General features: G+C 47.0%; 1 protein-coding gene across 1 annotated transcript in view; it reads right to left on the reverse strand.

Moving 5' to 3' along the window:
- EXO1 (exonuclease 1) overlaps window positions 1–21,035 on the reverse strand; it is a 210,435-nt gene that overhangs the window by 123,210 nt on the left and 66,190 nt on the right. The window contains exon 5 of the mRNA XM_069234279.1: window positions 19,545–19,682. Within this exon, the coding sequence (XP_069090380.1) occupies window positions 19,545–19,682 (138 nt within the window). The remainder of the gene's footprint in view (window positions 1–19,544; window positions 19,683–21,035) is intronic.

A 21,035-nucleotide genomic window follows, 5' to 3' on the forward strand; every position in this document is an offset into this window, starting at 1 on the left:
ACGTTCAGTGCCAGGAGTTTTGGATATCTAATTGCCGAATCTGGGATTATTAGGGTGACTTGGGCCCAATCGGTCCTAATCTTTTTAAGAATTCAAGGCAGGAGTGCTATTGGCAGAAAGGTATAGAAGAGCCTTGAGTTACACTCGAAGCAGAACGCATCTCCAAGCGAGAGACGCTTTGGAAACTCCAATACACAGAAGAGCTGGCTTTGCACATTCTCGGTTGTGGCAAACAGATTTATACAAGGTCTCCCATCGTGCCACCTCTGGGTGTAACTGCCACTCCTGATATACTATGCACCGATGGCGGAGTTTGTCCACCTTGGCATTCAATGATCCTGCCAAGTGGTTTGCCAATAAGAAGATTCCATGGTGGTCCAGCCATATCCAGAAATTCAAGGCCTCTTGGTATAGGGTCTATGACGCAACCCTGCCCTGTTTGTTGTAGTATCACATGGCTATGATGTTGCTTTTGACCACTATTAGCGGGTCTTGCAGGTATGTTGTCTGGGCAGCCAAGCGCTTTACAAAACCTATAACATAACATGACGTAAAGTTCGCTATAGCCTGGAGGTCACTGATAACTGCCTAGAGCGAGCCTGCCTTTAACAACTAGTTGTAGAGGTAGAAGAAGCCTGGGACACCTGACATCAGAACATGAACTGCCACCACAATCATCACTTTTGCGAACACCCAGGGGGCACTTCTGAACAATTTGCAGGATCCGCCTGTTGGATGTTATGGACTGATAACACATCAAGAATCGTCAGATTCCGCCTACTTTGTGTCTGTGCCCCACTAAGGGCACCTTTAAGCAGGTGGTGCTGTTTGTGTGTTGTAAGGAAATGCCTCCTTGGCATGGTTACCCCCTGACTTTTTGCCTTTGCTGATGCTATGTTTTGAATTGAAAGTGTGCTGAGGCCTGCTAACCAGGCCCCAGCACCAGTGTTCTTTCCCTAACCTGTACTTTTGATTCCACAATTGGCACACCTTGGCATCCAGATAAGTCCCTTGTAAGTGGTACCCCTGGTACCAAGGGCCCTGATGCCAAGGAAGGTCTCTAAGGGCTGCAGCATGTCTTATGCCACCCTGGAGACCCCTCACTCAGCACAGACACACTGCTTGCCAGCTTGTGTGTGCTGGTGAGAACAAAACGAGTAAGTCAACATGGCACTCCCCTCAGGGTGCCATGCCAGCCTCTCACTGCCTATGCAGGTATAGATAAGTCACCCCTCTAGTAGGCCTTACAGCCCTAAGGCAGGGTGCACTATACCATAGGTGAGGGCACCAGTGCATGAGCACTGTGCCCCTACAGTGTCTAAGCAATACCTTAGACATTGTAAGTGCAGGGTAGCCATGAGAGTATATGGTCTGGGAGTCTGTTTTACACGAACTCCACAGCACCATAATGGCTACACTGAAAACTGGGAAGTTTGGTATCAAACTTCTCAGCACAATAAATGCACACTGATGCCAGTGTACATTTTATTGTAAACCACACCCCAGAGGGCACCTTAGAGGTGCCCCCTGAAACCTTAACCGACTATCTGTGTAGGCTGACTGGTTCCAGCAGCCTGCCACACTAGAGACATGTTGCTGGCCCCATGGGGAGAGTGCCTTTGTCACTCTGAGGCCAGTAACAAAGCCTGCACTGGGTGGAGATGCTAACACCTCCCCCAGGCAGGAGCTGTGACACCTGGCGGTGAGCCTCAAAGGCTCACCCCTTTGTCACAGCACCGCAGGACACTTCAGCTAGTGGAGTTGCCCGCCCCCTCCAGCCACGGCCCCCACTTTTGGCGGCAAGGCTGGAGGAAACAAAGAAAACAACAAGGAGGAGTCACTGGCCAGTCAGGACAGCCCCTAAGGTGTCCTGAGCTGAAGTGACTCTAACTTTTAGAAATCCTCCATCTTGCAGATGGAGGATTCCCCCAATAGGATTAGGGATGTGACCCCCTCCCCTTGGGAGGAGGCACAAAGAGGGTGTACTCACCCTCAGGGCTAGTAGCCATTGGCTACTAACCCCCCAGACCTAAACACGCCCTTAAATTTAGTATTTAAGGGCTCCCCTGAACCTAAGAATTTAGATTCCTGAAACCTACAAGAAGAAGAAGACTGCTGAGCTGAAAAACCCCTGCAGAGGAAGAACAGAAGACACCAACTGCTTTGGCCCCAGTCCTACCGGCCTGTCTCCTGCCTTCCAAAGAACCCTGCTCCAGCGACGCTTTCCAAAGGACCAGCGACCTCTGAATCCTCAGAGGACTGCCCTGCTTGAAGCAAAACAAGGAACTCTCGAGGACAGCGGCCCTGCTCCAAAAGAACTGCAACTTTGTTTCAAGGAGCAGACTTAAAGACCCCTGCAACTCCCCGCAAGAAGCGGGAGACTTGCAACACTGCACCCGGCGACCCCGACTCGACTGGTGGAGAAACAACGCTTCAGGGAGGACCCTCCGGCGACTCTACGACTGTGAGTAACCAAAGTTGTCCCCCCTGAGCCCCCACAGCGACGCCTGCAGAGGGAATCCCGAGGCTCCCCCTGACCGCGACTGCCTGAACTCCATTTCCCGACGGCTGGAAAAGACTCTGCACCCGCAGCACCCAGCACCTAAAGAAACTGAACTCCTGTGCAGGAGTGACCCCCAGGAGGCCCTCTCCCTTGCCCAGGTGGTGGCTACCCCGAGGAGCCCCCCCCTTGCCTGCCTGCAACGCTGAAGAGATCCCTTGATCTCTCATTGAAAACCATTACAAACCCGACGCGTGTTTGCACACTGCACCCGGCCGCCCCGCGCTGCTGAGGGTGTACTTTTTGTGCTGACCTGTGTCCCCCCCAGTGCCCTACAAAACCCCCCTGGTCTGCCCTCCGAAGACGCGGGTACTTACCTGCTGGCAGACTGGAACCGGGGCACCCCCTACTCTCCATTGAAGCCTATGCGTTTTGGGCACCTCTTTGACCTCTGCACCTGACCGGCCCTGAGCTGCTGGTGTGGTAACTTTGGGGTTGCTCTGAACCCCCAACGGTGGGCTACCTTGGACCAAAAACTGAAACCTGTAAGTGACTTACTTACCTGTTAAAACTAACATTACTTTACCTCCCCCAGGAACTGTGAAAATTGCACTGTGTCCACTTTTAAAACAGATTATTGTGTTTTATGTGAAAAGTATACATGCTAATGAAATGTTTCAAAGTTCCTAAAGTACTTACCTGCAATACCTTTCAAATGAGATATTACATGTAAAATTTGAACCTGTGGTTCTTAAAATAAACTAAGAAAAGATATTTTTCTATAACAAAACCTATTGGCTGGATTTGTCTCCGAGTGTGTGTTCCTCATTTATTGCCTGTGTGTATGTACAACAAATGCTTAACACTACTCCTTTGATAAGCCTACTGCTCGACCACCCTACCACAAAATAGAGCATTAGTATTATCTCTTTTTGCCACTATCTTACCTCTAAGGGGAACCCTTGGACTCTGTGCATACTATTCCTTACTTTGAAATAGTGCATACAGAGCCAACTTCCTACATTGGTGGATCAGCGGTGGGGTACAAGACTTTGCATTTGCTGGACTACTCAGCCAATACCTGATCACACGACAAATTCCAAAAATTGTCATTAGAAATTGATTTTTGCAATTTGAAATTTTTCAAAATTCTTTAAAGTCCTGCTAGGGCCTTGTGTTAGTCCCTGTTAGCATTCCTTTTAGAGTTTAAAAGTTTGTGAAAAGTTTGAATTAGATTCTAGAACTAGTTTTAGTTTCCTAAAAAGTATTCCAACTTTTAGAAGCATAATGTCTAATACAGATATGAATGTGGTGGAACTCGACACCACACCTTACCTCCATCTACAGATGAGAGAGCTAAGGTCACTCTGTAAACTAAAGAAAATAGCAATGGGCTCCAGACCTTCCAAACTACAGCTCCAGGAGCTGTTGGCAGAGTTTGAAAGAGCCAACCCCTCTGAGGATGGCAACACAGAGGATGAGTATAGTGACTTGGAGGGTGATTCCCCCCCACCAGTCCTATATAGGGAGGACAGGGCCTCTCAAGCCCTGACTCCACAAATCATAGTCAGAGATGCTGGTTCCCTCACAGGAGGGACCAACCTCTCTGAAATCACTGAGGATAACTCCAGTGAAGAGGACATCCAGTTAGCCAGGATGGCCAAAAGATTGGCTTTGGAAAGATAGATCCTAGCCATAGAAAGGGAAAGACAAGAGATGGGCCTAGGACCCATCAATGGTGGCAGCAACATAAATAGGGTCAGAGATTCTCCTGACATGTTGAAAATCCCTAAAGGGATTGTAACTAAATATGAAGATGGTGATGACATCACCAAATGGTTCACAGCTTTTGAGAGGGCTTGTGTAACCAGAAAAGTGAACAAATCTCACTGGGGTGCTCTCCTTTGGGAAATGTTCACAGGAAAGTGTAGGGATAGACTTCTCACACTCTCTGGAAAAGATGCAGAATCTTATGACCTCATGAAGGGTACCCTGATTGAGGGCTTTGGATTCTCCACTGAGGAGTATAGGATTAGATTCAGGGGGGCTCAAAAATCCTCGAGCCAGACCTGGGTTGACTTTGTAGACTACTTAGTAAAAACACTAGATGGTTGGATTCAAGGCAGTGGTGTAAGTAATTATGATGGGCTGTACAATTTATTTGTGAAAGAACACCTGTTAAGTAATTGTTTCAATGACAAACTGCATCAGCATCTGGTAGACCTAGGACCAATTTCTCCCCAAGAATTGGGAAAGAAGGCAGACCATTGGGTCAAGACTAGGGTGTCCAAAACTTCCACAGGGGGTGACCAAAAGAAAGGGGTCACAAAACCTCCCCAGGGGAAAGGTGGTGAGACAGCCAAAAACAAAAATAGTAAAGAGTCTTCTACAGGCCCCCAAAAACCTGCACAGGAGGGTGGGCCCAGAGCCTCTTCACAAAACAATTCTGGGTACAAGGGTAAAAATTTTGATCCCAAAAAGGCCTGGTGTCGTAGCTGTAGTCAGTCTGGACACCAAACTGGAGACAAGGCCTGTCCCAAGAAAGATACCACTTCTAACTCCAATCCAGCTAAAACTGGAATGGCTAGTCTCCAAGTGGGATCAACAGTGTGCCCAGAGCAAATCAGGTGTCACACTGAAGCTACATTAGTCTCTGAGGGTGGGGTGGATTTAGCCACACTGGCTGCCTGGACCCCTAACATGCAAAAATACAGGCAGCAGCTCTTAATTAATGGGACAAGTGTAGAGGGCCTGAGGGATACAGGTGCCAGTGTCACTATGGTGACAGAGAAACTGGTTTCCCCTGGCCAATACCTGGCTGGACAAACTTATCCAGTCACCAACGCTGACAATCAGACTAAAGTACATCCCATGGCTATGGTAACTTTAGAGTGGGGAGGGGTCAATGGCCTGAAACAGGTGGTGGTCTCCTCAAATATCCCAGTAGACTGTTTGCTTGGAAATGACCTGGAGTCCTCAGCATGGGCTGAGGTAGAACTGAAAACCCATGCAGCCATGCTGGGTATCCCTGAACTGGTGTGTGTCAAGACAAGGGCACAGTGCAAGGCTCAGGGTGAAAAAGTAGAGCTGGAGTCTGGAAGAAAGGCCCAGCCTACCAAGAGGAAAGGAAAGTCAGCTGGGAAACCAGCTGCAACACAGCAAGAAAAAGAGAACCTCTCTTCTCAGGAAGAAGTTCTGCCCTCTGAAGGAACTGAGCCTATGGAGCTGGAACCTTATCAGGTTGAGCTCTTAGGCCCAGGGGGACCCTCAAGGGAAGAGTTGTGTAAGGGACAAGAAACCTGTCCCTCTCTTGAAGGCCTTAGGCAGCAAGCTGCTGAAGAGTCCAAAGGCAAGAAAAATGGAACACATAGGGTCTATTGGGAAGATGGACTCCTGTACACTGAGGCAAGAGATCCCAAACCTGGTGCCACTAGGAGAGTGGTAGTGCCTCAGGGTTTCAGAGAGTTCATTCTGACCTTAGCCCATGATATTACACTTGCTGGGCATTTGGGACAAACCAAGACGTGGGAGAGGTTAGTCAACCACTTCTACTGGCCCAATATGTCCCAGAAGGTTAAGGAGTTTTGCCTCTCCTGCCCCACCTGTCAAGCCAGTGGTAAGACAGGTGGGCATCCAAAGGCCCCCCTCATTCCACTTCCAGTGGGTGGTGGGGGTCCCCTTTGAAAGAGTGGGTGTGGACATAGTTGGTCCACTAGAACCTCCCACAGCCTCAGTAAATATGTACATCCTAGTAGTAGTGGATCATGCTACTAGGTATCCTGAAGCTATTCCCCTTAGGTCGACTACTGCCCCTGCAGTAGCCAAGGCCCTCATTGGTATCTTTACCAGAGTGGGCTTCCCTAAGGAGGTGGTGTCTGACAGAGGTACCAACTTCATGTCAGCATACCTAAAACACATGTGGAATGAGTGTGGAGTGACTTATAAATTCACTACACCATATCATCCACAAACTAATGGCCTTGTTGAGAGATTCAACAAGACATTAAAGGGCATGATCATGGGGCTCCCAGAAAAACTCAAAAGGAGATGGGATGTCCTCCTGCCATGTCTGCTTTTTGCTTACAGAGAGGTGCCTCAGAAGGGAGTAGGATTCTCACCCTTTGAACTTCTGTTTGGCCACCCTGTAAGGGGACCACTTCCTCTTGTTAAAGAAGGCTGGGAGAGACCTCTTCAGGAGCCTAAACAAGACATAGTGGACTATGTGCTTGGCCTTCGCTCAAGGATGGCAGAGTACATGGAAAAGGCAAGTAAAAACCTTGAGGCCAGCCAACAACTCCAGAAGTTGTGGTATGACCAAAAGGCTGCACTGGTTGAATTTCAACCAGGGCAGAAAGTCTGGGTTCTGGAGCCTGTGGCTCCCAGGGCACTTCAGGACAAATGGAGTGGCCCTTACCCAGTAGTAGAGAGGAAGAGTCAAGTCACCTACCTGGTGGACCTGGGCACAAGCAGGAGCCCCAAGAGGGTGATCCATGTGAACCGCCTTAAGCTCTTCCATGACAGGGCTGATGTAAATCTGTTGATGGTGACAGATGAGGACCAGGAAGCTGAGAGTGAACCTCTCCCTGATCTCCTCTCATCAGACCCTAAAGATGGCTCAGTGGATGGAGTGATCTACTCAGACACCCTCTCTAGCCAACAGCAGTCTAACTGTAGGAAGGTCCTGCAGCAGTTTGCTGAACTCTTTTCCCTAACCCCTGGTCAGACACACCTCTGTACCCATGATGTGGACACAGGAGACAGCATGCCTGTCAAAAACAAAATATTTAGACAGTCTGACCAAGTTAAGGAAAGCATCAAGGTGGAAGTCCACAAGATGCTGGAATTGGGAGTAATTGAGTACTCTGACAGCCCCTGGGCTAGCCCAGTGGTCTTAGTCCCCAAACCTCACACCAAAGAAGGAAAGAGAGAGATGAGGTTTTGTGTGGACTACAGAGGGCTCAATTCTGTCACCAAGACAGATGCTCATCCCATTCCTAGAGCTGATGAGCTAATAGACAAATTAGGGGCTGCCAAATTCTTAAGTACCTTTGACTTAACAGCAGGGTACTGGCAAATCAAAATGCCCCCTGGAGCAAAAGAAAAGACAGCATTCTCCACACCTGATGGGCATTATCAGCTCACTGTTATGCCCTTTGGTTTAAAGAATGCCCCTGCCACCTTCCAAAGGTTGGTGAATCAAGTCCTTGCTGGGTTGGAATCCTTTAGTGCAGCTTATCTTGATGATATTGCTGTCTTCAGCTCCACCTGGCAGGATCACCTGGTCCACCTGAAGAAGGTTTTGAAGGCTCTGCAATCTGCAGGCCTCTCTATCAAGGCATCCAAATGCCAGATAGGGCAGGGAACTGTGGTTTACTTGGGACACCTTGTAGGTGGAGGCCAAGTTCAGCCACTCCAGCCTAAGATCCAGACTATTCTGGACTGGGCAGCTCCAAAAACCCAGACTCAAGTCAGGGCATTCCTTGGCTTGACTGGGTACTATAGGAGGTTTGTGAAGGGATATGGATCCATTGTGACAGCCCTCACAGAACTCACCTCCAAGAAAATGCCCAAGAAAGTAAACTGGACTGTAGAATGCCAACAGGCCTTTGACACCCTGAAACAAGCTATGTGCACAGCACCAGTTCTAAAAGCTCCAGATTACTCCAAGCAATTCATTGTGCAAACAGATGCCTCTGAACATGGGATAGGGGCAGTTTTGTCCCAAACAAATGATGCTGGCCTTGACCAGCCTGTTGCTTTCATTAGCAGGAGGTTACTCCCCAGGGAGCAGCGTTGGAGTGCCATTGAGAGGGAGGCCTTTGCTGTGGTTTGGTCCCTGAAGAAGTTGAGACCATACCTCTTTGGTACTCACTTCCTAGTTCAAACTGACCACAGACCTCTCAGATGGCTGATGCAAATGAAAGGTGAAAATCCAAAACTGTTGAGGTGGTCCATCTCCCTACAGGGAATGGACTTTATAGTGGAACACAGACCTGGGACTGCCCATGCCAATGCAGATGGCCTTTCCAGGTTCTTCCACTTAGAAAATGAAGACTCTCTTGGGAAAGGTTAGTCTCATCCTCTTTCGTTTGGGGGGGGGTTGTGTAAGGAAATGCCTCCTTGGCATGGTTACCCCCTGACTTTTTGCCTTTGCTGATGCTATGTTTTGAATTGAAAGTGTGCTGAGGCCTGCTAACCAGGCCCCAGCACCAGTGTTCTTTCCCTAACCTGTACTTTTGATTCCACAATTGGAACACCTTGGCATCCAGATAAGTCCCTTGTAAGTGGTACCCCTGGTACCAAGGGCCCTGATTCCAAGGAAGGTCTCCAAGGGCTGCAGCATGTCTTATGCCACCCTGGAGACCCCTCACTCAGCACAGACACACTGCTTGCCAGCTTGTGTGTGCTGGTGAGAACAAAACGAGTAAGTCGACATGGCACTCCCCTCAGGGTGCCATGCCAGCCTCTCACTGCCTATGCAGGAATAGATAAGTCACCCCTCTAGTAGGCCTTACAGCCCTAAGGCAGGGTGCACTATACTATAGGTGAGGGCACCAGTGCATGAGCACTGTGCCCCTACAGTGTCTAAGCAATACCTTAGACATTGTAAGTGCCGGGTAGCCATGAGAGTATATGGTCTGGGAGTCTGTTTTACACGAACTCCACAGCACCATAATGGCTACACTGAAAACTGGGAAGTTTGGTATCAAACTTCTCAGCACAATAAATGCACACTGATGCCAGTGTACATTTTATTGTAAACCACACCCCAGAGGGCACCTTAGAGGTGCCCCCTGAAACCTTAACCGACTATCTGTGTAGGCTGACTGGTTCCAGCAGCCTGCCACACTAGAGACATGTTGCTGGCCCCATGGGGAGAGTGCCTTTGTCACTCTGAGGCCAGTAACAAAGCCTGCACTGGGTGGAGATGCTAACACCTCCCCCAGGCAGGAGCTGTAACACCTGGCGGTGAGCCTCAAAGGCTCACCCCTTTGTCACAGCACCGCAGGACACTCCAGCTAGTGGAGTTGCCCGCCCCCTCCGGCCACGGCCCCCACTTTTGGCGGCAAGGCCGGAGGAAACAAAGAAAACAACAAGGAGTAGTCACTGGCCAGTCAGGACAGCCCCTAAGGTGTCCTGAGCTGAAGTGACTCTAACTTTTAGAAATCCTCCATCTTGCAGATGGAGGATTCCCCCAATAGGATTAGGGATGTGACCCCCTCCCCTTGGGAGGAGGCACAAAGAGGGTGTACTCACCCTCAGGGCTAGTAGCCATTGGCTACTAACCCCCCAGACCTAAACACGCCCTTAAATTTAGTATTTAAGGGCTCCCCTGAACCTAAGAATTTAGATTCCTGAAACCTACAAGAAGAAGAAGACTGCTGAGCTGAAAAACCCCTGCAGAGGAAGAACAGAAGACACCAACTGCTTTGGCCCCACTCCTACCGGCCTGTCTCCTGCCTTCCAAAGAACCCTGCTCCAGCGACGCTTTCCAAAGGACCAGCGACCTCTGAATCCTCAGAGGACTGCCCTGCTTCAAGCAAAACAAGGAACTCCCAAGGACAGCGGCCCTGCTCCAAAAGAACTGCAACTTTGTTTCAAGGAGCAGACTTAAAGACCCCTGCAACTCCCCGCAAGAAGCGTGAGACTTGCAACACTGCACCCGGCGACCCCGACTCGACTGGTGGAGAAACAACGCTTCAGGGAGGACCCTCCGGCGACTCTACGACTGTGAGTAACCAAAGTTGTCCCCCCTGAGCCCCCACAGCGACGCCTGCAGAGGGAATCCCGAGGCTCCCCCTGACCGGGACTGCCTGTACTCCATTTCCCGACGGCTGGAAAAGACTCTGCACCCGCAGCCCCCAGCACCTAAAGAAACTGAACTCCTGTGCAGGAGTGACCCCCAGGAGGCCCTCTCCCTTGCCCAGGTGGTGGCTACCCCGAGGAGCCCCCCCCTTGCCTGCCTGCAATGCTGAAGAGATCCCTTGATCTCTCATTGAAAACCATTACAAACCCGACGCGTGTTTGCACACTGCACCCGGCCGCCCCCGCGCTGCTGAGGGTGTACTTTTTGTGCTGACCTGTGTCCCCCCCGGTGCCCTACAAAACCCCCCTGGTCTGCCCTCCGAAGACGCGGGTACTTACCTGCTGGCAGACTGGAACCGGGGCACCCCCTTCTCTCCATTGAAGCCTATGCGTTTTGGGCACCTCTTTGGACCTCTGCACCTGACCGGCCCTGAGCTGCTGGTGTGGTAACTTTGGGGTTGCTCTGAACCCCCAACGGTGGGCTACCTTGGACCAAAAACTGAAACCTGTAAGTGACTTACTTACCTGATAAAACTAACATTACTTTACCTCCCCCAGGAACTGTGAAAATTGCACTGTGTCCACTTTTAAAACAGCTTATTGTGTTTTATGTGAAAAGTATACATGCTAATGAAATGTTTCAAAGTTCCTAAAGTACTTACCTGCAATACCTTTCAAATGAGATATTACATGTAAAATTTGAACCTGTGGTTCTTAAAATAAACTAAGAAAAGATATTTTTCTATAACAAAACCTATTGGCTGGATTTGTCTCTGAGTGTGTGTTCCTCATTTATTGCCTGTGTGTATGTACAACAAATGCTTAACACTACTCCTTTGATAAGCCTACTGCTCGACCACCCTACCACAAAATAGAGCATTAGTATTATCTCTTTTTGCCACTATCTTACCTCTAAGGGGAACCCTTGGACTCTGTGCATACTATTCCTTACTTTGAAATAGTGCATACAGAGCCAACTTCCTACATGTGTGTTGGGGGGGGGGGGAGAAGAGAAGAGGAGTGGACTACGTGGCCCATTGGCTTAGACCGCAGGAGTGGTGGTGGGTACTACAACTGCGACTACAAACTGCTGGGTGCCAGGCTAGCGTTGCACTGGCTGACCATATGGTGTAGCTTTGCGGAAGCCATGTAAGTAACAGTAGGGGTGATGTGGATGGCGAGGTTAGATAGATAGGCCCAGGAAGCATGCTCTAGTCCTGCTCTCCTTCAACTGCTCGAGCAAGGAATCTGTCTTGTCCCCAAACAGGCAAGTCCCGACAAACAGCATGCCTATAAGGGATGAATGGACATCGACTGAAACCGGTGGACTACAGCCAAGCATGGCGACACTGGTGCCAATGATCCACCTCATGGAATCGGTAGTGTCCAAGCCACAACTACATTGTGCTTTTCAATGTCACAACCACTCTGTATGGCCTGGGTGAGGACTGGTCAGAGATAATCAGGGACATCTGGAGGACTTGAGTCACTGACTCTCATAGGGAGTGATAAAAACTCCCTAGCAGGCAGCTACCATTATTGGAACTGAGCGCTAAGCTGGTGGATAAAGACTCTCTTCCCAAATATATCTACCAGTTTTGACTATCTGGGAGAGTAGCTGGAAAGGCGGGGAGGTTGGTTTTGCTTGCAGGCAGCTGCACCACCAAGTTTTCAGGTGAGGGGTATGGAGATACAAATGCTGGGCCCCCGGGGGCAGGGCAGGGGCGTCATGCAATTTTGGGTGTTGCCAGACCAAGGTTGGGCACTCATCCCCAACAAGGTATCTGTAAGGGCATAGTTAAATGGTAGAGGTGGTAAGTAGATGCCTGCCCCGGCTGAAGAACCTTCAAAAGTACATTGGTCTTGACCTTCAAGGTGGGAGCTGGTGTTCAAGGACTTTGGCCACCCTACACATAACCATGACATAAGTAGTACTCTCCTCAGAGGCAAGCAAGGAGGTAGGAGTCCAGACCCAGAGAGGTATCAAGGCCATTGGCCTCCTGCAGGGCGTCAAAACAATTCTCCATATGATAGGTTTAGCTAATCTTATCAATTGCATCATAATAGTTATCCAGATCCCTGCCGAACAAGGAATGCAGGGTGTGCTGTTGTCCCTGTGGAGGCAGATCAGGCAGAGGAAGTGAAGCCTCAACGACAGCCAGGTGAGATTTCAAAGGAGGATGAACCATTGCTAGCTCGATGACGAAGAGGATGAAGGTGGTATTGGCGGTCAATACGCCGGGAACCGGCCCGAATCCTGGTGCTGGAGGTGGCATCCAGTGGAGCTGGAGGCAGCCCAGTTACAGGCTTGGAGGGTGCAAGCTAGTGCCAAGGGCTAACTTGCTCCTGTAATGAGTAGGTTAAACAAAGATCCCTCCAGGGGATGCATTAATCCACTGAGCCGCGAGATACAGCACAACGGTTCAAGTTCAAGTACTCCAAGGAAGCTACAATTTTTAGTTTGTCAACGAGTACTTCAAGAAATATTTGATGAACATCTTTCTCACACAAGCAAATATGGACATCTATGCCAGCTCAAGCGAAAATCAAAGCACGGGCAAATATATTTGCCATCTCTTCTTGACATCTGTCACTATTACTCAACGCGCTCAACTCTCTTGGTGTGCACGTTTTCAGGGATCAAACGCCCACTTCCTATCGCCCCACGTGTTACTAGAAACGTTTTGAAGATTGCACACCTATATAGGTTCGCGTGTAACAAACTTGCAAAGAATTTAGTTTTTCTGTTTAGACTGTACTGTCGACAATGTACACTAGAGGGCAGCAAAGTACCAGGTATCTCAATCCAGTTAACTCTAATGACTAGTTTAGAATATTCTGCAGGAGATATATATATATATATATATATTCAGCCAGCCCTCATTTATTACTCTGCTTTGATGTCATTCGCCTTTTTCTTCCACCCACTACGATATACTGTCATGGGCTAACCACTGAAAGTGATGGCATTTTGCCGTTTAGACAAGGAGTACATTCACATACAAAGTAGGTGTCTTAAACTCAAGGAACAACTTTGATAATCTTTGCTTTCTGGAACTACAAAATACTTTTGCTATTACTCAATGTTTATGGAGATTGATCCGTGCCTGGCATTATACCCAACAACACAAAGTTTTGCAAAAACCAAGACAAAAGAAGCACTGACCAAACCAAAAGGCAGATGGCCAAAGCCAGACCTACTGGCTTGGCCAATGCATGTTTAGATCTGGCATTAATTAGCCAAGACCTATAGATTTTTCTGAAATCATATAATATATATTTTTGCTCGTAGGGGCTATCAGCCAACCCTCTTATTCTCTTGGTCTATTATGTTATTGAAATTATCTTCCTGCCACGACAGTATAAAGCATGGAGCAATGGGTCTGCTCAATTCAGCCACTGACTACCTTCACTGTGAGTGATGGCATTATGGTCTTTCACAAGGAACATATCCACACACAATGTAGTTCCCTTCAGTGCCAGAAACTACTATGGCAATTTGTGATTTTGAAGCCATACAAATGTCTTTGCTTTTAACACTGTTGCAAGCTGGCTATTTATGTAGTGTACCAATTTAAGGAGACACTATGCAAATAGTATAGGCAAGTTAAGTGCCGTTGCAGTGTGTCAATATTTGCAGGTTAAGAAACAAGTTCACTAAAATGCATTTTTACACAGTAAATTGTTTTTCGTCCAAGTGCTGCTGCTGCAAAGGCATCTTTGTGGACAGTTCTCAGGGGTCCCCCGTAGGTTGTAGGGTGAGAGGGGTTCAAGATCCCTAAAAACACCAGCAGTAGAGTATTACCTGCCCTAGGGTGTGTGGCTGCAGTTGTGCTGGTCGAGTCAGGTGCCTTGCACACTGCCTGGTTGGCGAGGAGGGGGGCCACCTGGAAAGAGGCTGCAAAGGAGGACTTGTGGGCAAGTCTGGGAGCTCCTAACAAGGGGCTCGGTCAGTGGGAGTCCTGGGAGCTAAGGGAAACCGCTGGTTGTCATGGACCTCAGGTGCAGAAGGTTTTGGTTGTCGGGTGCTCCTGCATCAAGTAGCTCACGGTTCTTGGGGAGACCTGCAAGAGAGGGACAGAACAGGGCAGCTGAGTCACTCTTGGTGATGTTCTCTCCATTGCCGACGTCCCTTGACAGCTGGTCCTCGATTATGGCATTGGAGTCCAGACTGGACTACAAACAAGCTTTTGTTGCTGCAAGGGGTCCAGTACCCTGGGTATCAGTGCAGGGTGGCCCTAGTATCTTCACACTTGGTGGGAGATGGATTTTACCTTCTGGAGCACAGTGACCTCTTCCTGAGTGGCTACTTTGTTGGTGGACCCAGTGGTCAGCAGAACGGTATGCCAGACATTGTGGTTGGTGCAGAGTGCGAGGAAGTGGCTCCTCCACTCCAAGGGCCATGCTGATGACTTGGCGAACTGCTGGAGGGCCTCCAAAGCTTTTGGCGGATGCACAGCTGCAGAACAAGTCGGGTTGTCAGGATTGTCAAGACAGGGGCAGGCAAGCAGGCAGGGCTTCACACCAAAAGTCCACTAGCAGTTCACAGTTCTCAGTTCTTCAGCTCTTCTTTGTCCTCTTCTTCTTGAGTCAGACTAATTTGTTCTTCTGATGTTAGGGGGCACATAATACTGAATTTAGGGGTGTTTAGGGGAGTGTAGGGTAGTAGCCAATGCGCTACTTACCCCTGGGGTGACTACACCCCCTATATGACCACTTCCTCTGGGAAGTGGGCATAGCCTTCTCCCAGAATTTCTAGCCCCACCAAAAACTTGATGGTGGAACCCTTCTTTCGTGGAGAACATCCCCCATGGGAAAGGTCCTGGGCAAAGGGGAAAAAGCCAAAAATTCTTATAAAGGCCCACAAAAGTCTACTCGAGAGGGTGGTCCCTAAGACTCTTCCCAGTCAGAGGGATGGGTATGTGGGTAAAAACTGGGTTCCCACAAGGGCTTGGTGTTTCAATTTTAAGGCCAATAGACACCAAACTGGGAACTCTTCCTGTCCCAAAAAGGCCCCCTCTAGTGCACCCCCATTACTACTGGGGTGATGAGTCTTCAGATAGGAGCCTTGGTATGCCGTGACCAGGTTAGGGAGCAAACTGAAGCCACTTTGACCTTCGGGGGTGGGGTGGATGTAGCTACCCTGGCTGTTTAGCCTAGTAACCTGAAGAAATACAGACAAAAGCCACATATCAATGGGGTTGAAGTGGAAGCCCTGAGTGATGCAGGTACATGTGTACCTGTGGTGACTGAAAAACTAATATCCCCAGACCAATACATAACCGGTCAAAGTTATTCAGTTATGAACGCTGATAACATTGTCAAGGTTCATCCCATGGCTATGGTGACCTTGGAATGGGGAGCGGTTACTAGCCAGAGGAAGGTGGTTGTGTCATCTGCAATTCCTGTAGAATTTCTGCTGGGAAATGATCTGAAGACCTCATCATGGGCTGAGGTACAGGTGAAAAGCCATGCTTGGAATACTTGAGTGGGAGTGCATAAACACCAGAGCACAGAGCAAAGTCCAAGGTGAAAAAGAGGTGTTGGGGTCTGGGATAATGGCCCAACCCTCAAAGAGAAAAAGAAAGAAGTCTGGGAAATCAGCTTCTGAAGAGACACAAGCTTGTTCCCTCTCCTCAGGGAAAAGACCTGTCAGCCCCTGAGGGAACGCAGCCCCAGGAGGTCGAACCCATCTCCCCACCAAGTTTGAAGATGCCAGGACCCACTGGAGCTGGGGTACTGGACCTCTTGCAGCAACCAAAGCTTGTTTGTAGTCCAATCCAAACTCCAATGCCATAACCAAGGATCAGCCGTCGAGGGACTTCACCAACATACAGGACATCTCTGAGAGTGACCTAGCTGTCCTGTTCTGTGCCTCTCTGACAGGTCCCCCAAAGCACCGTGGGCCACTCTGTTAGAAACATTGAATCTTCTTTCAGCAGTCTCCATAAGCATTCTTTTAGTACTGGCCTGTTGTCTAGATGCTATATTTCGTGTCCTTTTGTTAGATTGAATATAGTACTTGTGAGACTATCTATTCCAATAGATGAAAGAATCTGCCAAATGACTGCAGTTAGGGATTCAATCAAGAATTCTTCCATATGTCCTCTTGTTCAATGAGAAAGAGCACCGGGGATCATTCCTCTTCCACTGGGACTTACACCCTTTGCAATATGACACACACACTATTTCAAATATTATCTGATCTGTTTCTACAGGTAAATAAACACCCTCTTCTTTCAACTTCGGCGTTAATTTCTTAAAATTATTTTAAATGAATAATCTTAATAGATGCCTTTTTAGAAGTGCACGGAAGATAGTTTTCCTCTTTAAAGATGTAATCATGCTAGTCTTCAGTGAGTGAAGCCAATTCTAAGGATTCATCAACTCACTTCTTGCCGTGCCAGCAACCATCCTGGACTGCTTGCTGTCGGGCTGATCCCAGAACCTGTAGTTTTGATGCACAGGAGCATTGTGGAGTGGAATTATCCTCAGTGTCTTGCTACTGGCCACAGAGGTACCTAGTGGCCAAAAAGCCTGTGATACGCAAAAACACAGGGCCTATGATCACAAAACACTTTTAATTAAAAATGTATCAAAGCCCTTTTGTAAGTCAGAAAATTATTTCTGACTCCTAAAAGGATTTTGCGATCCAATGTGAATCACAAGTAAGAGGCATCCCTACTATTTGGGACTCACAATATAATTTATCAATGATTTGTAGGTGAAAATGGGGTTGCAAATCACTGATCAGATACCCATCCCCCAGATGAGGTGGCAACAGATTCACAAAGGAGAAGCTGCCCTGTGCGACAGATTCCTCTTTAGGAATCATGTTGACAGCCTCTGTGGACGTAGGCAGTGGTCTAAAGTGTGTTTCCAAACAGTAAACCCTTTTTTTTTTGTTCTGTTTAAAGGTGCACCCGTCCTGTTTATGAGCAGAGACTGTTTCAAAAAAATGTTTCCTATTTGGGAATACAGATGCAGTAATTGAGGTGTGCTGTCTTTTGCAAGCATTCATCCCAGCATTCACAGTCATTTACAAAGGTAAGGCTGATTGTTTTCGGACATCCCATAAACTCTCTGTGCCCCCTGTGAACAGAATTTCAGCAGCAACCCGATAGTTGCTGCACACCCTAGACTGCGATTAAGAATAGTACATCAGGGCCATTCCTCTCACATTGAAATGCTGTATATCATCTGTTTGCCACTTCTCTCAGCTGTTACTCAGGTTTTAAGCATGGAAATGATAGTCTCTTTAGATTCCTCATTGTCATTTTTCTATTCAATGAAGAGGCCGTTAAATTTTGGTTTGCTAGAATATGTTTCTTGTGCTTTTGGGTCAACACCTTCTTTACCTTTTTCAAGACTTAGTTATGAGCTTGGTGTCCGTTCCTTTGATGTCTAAAACAGTTGTTTTTTTATCTTAGTTTTGCCTCTAACGGTCCCTCCACTGATGGTGCCTAGAACCCTCTCAGTTGGAGATGGCATTTTTACCTTAGACACTACAGTAGCCTTTTTATGTTTCTGCACTGGAGATGCCTCCCCTATTCTTTTGGGCCACCATTTGACTCCCATCGATCACCTGGATTCCTGATCCTTCACTACATAAAAAGTATCCCCTGTAGACTCAGCTCGGAAGTTGTAAGACGGCAAAATAGTGCTCACTCTTGCAACTAAAGTGCTGAGAGACAAAACTAATGGGAACCCCTACAGTCTTCTGCATGATGTTCTCAAGGCAAAGCTAGATACGCAGCACCTTATGCCCATCCACCCAGGGGGATGTACTGAGAACCTCAAGACAAAAAAAAAGGACATTTGCCATAACAAAGGCAAAAAAGCTTGGTGACTGAAAGATATAAAAAACTAACATTCATTACGATCCAAAATCGTTCACGGCCCACTCTAGAATAACAGTCCTGCAGAATAATTTTGAGGCCTGGTCAACGGTCTCCACTGACAAAACTCTACACTTGATTTTGTAATCCGGCAGGTGGCGGAATAAACCAAACTAAAGAGGGTGCTGGGGCTGTGGTTTAGTGAGCACTGGTAAGTTTCATAGGTGAGATCTCATAGAGGACATGCCTACTGTTATTGCCTACATTGAAGAAATGGTAATCAAACATAATGTAATTCTTTGACTAGTCATTAAGATGACAGGCATAGCCTGGTGCGCAATTCTGCAACTATTAATCATGCAAAACTGCAGCAAAGATGAAATCCGACAGCTTAGGTGGACAATCTCCACAGAGTTCTTTTCTAAGGGGCGATGGACATAGGCAATGTCGCTTCTTTGCTCATATGTATTGCATTCTCTATGGTTTTGCAGATGCTGCTCTACAGAATGATAATATGACTCCACTGTAGAGTAAGGAAATATCCATGATTTTGCAGCATACTCCATCTGTACAAGAACAGCCTCTAACATCTGCCCATAGTGCCACTCAAAGTTCTTGCTCTACTTCAACGAATAAAGTATGCATGCCATATGACAAGTTCACAGTCAACAACACACTGAAACAACAGAACATAAGCACAAGCTCCATAGCATCCTTTCAGATCGTGTATGAGTGTAACAGCACCCAGTATTCGCCCCTGGCCACGACCTTTCAACTTCTCACTGCACTCTCAGGGCCTGGGCTGTCTATCAACATCACTACCAAAACACTGAATCCATTGGACGGTTGAGAACAACCCAAAAGAACGGGCTTAAAAGTCTGACCTGCTTTGATTGGTTGATGTTCTACTCGGCAAAGGTTGCTTCGGAAATTCAGATTCTACTCCATTAAAACCAATTATGGTAGCTAAGACAAAATACATTTCTTGTCTCACTGCACTAATTATCATCATAAATCATCGAGAACAGTTTAGTTAACTTCCATTACAATTTAAATATTGCCATGCATATTTATGCCCTTAATCTTTTCAGCACCATTCACTGCAACATATGGGTGGACTTATTTTGCCTAACCAGTAAGACAAAATCTGAAATTGGGATCCTTGATTCTAGTTGCTAATTGTGTTTGTACATAAATTTGTGCAAGTGATTAATTTGAGACCAGAACGGCATGCTGAAACATCAGAACATTTAACAGGATTAGAACTGTGGTGCACTGCATCTCTGCCACTCATCTGGCCACTGCTGAACTAATAAAGACGTTCTAGTGGACAAATCAATAAGGTGCATGGGACAATGAAAATGTCCATATCGTTTTTTTTGTTTTAGACAGTCACATACCTTCTTACATCCAAATGCCAGAAGATCAGAGTCCTCTGTAATAATTGCTTGCGCTATGCCCGTCTTATTAAGATATGCCAGCTGAGCATCTGCTTCGTAAGGAGCAACGATACAATCAACACCATGTGTCCGAGCAGCCTACAAAGAACCAGAATTTATTACGTAGTAATTTGTAACTAGGATTCATGCACAACCACAAATTTTCTATCAAGTCAGCATAAGTAACAAATGTTTGCCAAAACCATTCTTTTTTTTTTTTTCTTTTTTTTTTTTAAACAAGAGCATGTTGAACAAATCTTCCCCTCCCTCAAATATGCAGCCAATCCTTTGACAGTAGATTACTGATTAGGTGAGTATTTATGGAGCCATTACAAATAGCTTTAAACTAGCATGCTTCAAAAACACCGCAGCCAAACAAGAACAGCTCAGAAGATGTCCTGGAGCACACTAAGCATTTGGCTACGTAATGCCAATGGTCCCCAGGGACTGTTGTTGATAGCAAACCAGATTATTTTAGCATGTAGAGAGATTGTGCAAAGTAAGGAGGCCATATTTGCACTATGAAAAAAAAATGTCAACAGCTGAATAAAGACTGTCTAAAGTAGGTTATGATGAGAGAAAGGGATGGGCCAATTCACCCTGGTTACAGAAAAAAGGTTAGTGGACTGTCACATTGGTTCTGAAGCATGGGTACCCCTCCCCAGAGTCGCATAATCTTGAATACTTACTTCCCTCACGTCTGAAAAATCTCTGAAGTTAAAATTATATATATATATATATATATATATATATGTATATATATACATACATACATACATACCTTCTAACCTAATGCTCCGCACACCCTATGAGAGTAAGCAAATTTAATGGAGCATGCACATTTAAGAGGTTCAAAGGACAATCCGAAAATAAAGTGCATCTATGGATTTGTTTGTTGATTTCTGACTAAATTTGCCAGTGATCCAATTGCTTGTGAACCACAACTAATAGTTGTTTTGGACTGAAGGAAAATGACGTATTTCAAGGAGGCTGTGGCGGTCCCAAATTTAATTTGAATAGCTATAAAACAAAACTTGCACTATTGTCTTTCTCCAATATTCTAAGAATGACAACTAAAACATTTCTGAACAAAGAATCCTCAGCTAAAACAATTCTATATTATATATTCTATCCTAAATTCTTACTGCTTTAGATAAGTGACAACAACTGCTTACACGTTGGACACACATTTGTCCACCTAAGTGTGTTTTCCAGGAAAAACATCTTAGTTCGTATCACCAGCCGACTTCTTGATTCCATATGCAGAACAGAGGCTGGGTGGTCAAATCAAGGTGAACCGTTTCTTAACAGGGTTCGTGGACCAGTAGTGTAAGTGCAGTGGTGATTAAAATTTTAGATTTGAAATAGGGTTTTATTCTCTAACAACCTGGTGTGCAATGAATACTGTAACAACATAGGCTGACCATTGAAAAGGTGGCATTTCTTTGTAAT

The sequence above is a fragment of the Pleurodeles waltl genome, chromosome 5 (genome assembly GCF_031143425.1).
Source record: "Pleurodeles waltl isolate 20211129_DDA chromosome 5, aPleWal1.hap1.20221129, whole genome shotgun sequence".
Lineage (NCBI taxonomy): Eukaryota > Metazoa > Chordata > Amphibia > Caudata > Salamandridae > Pleurodeles > Pleurodeles waltl.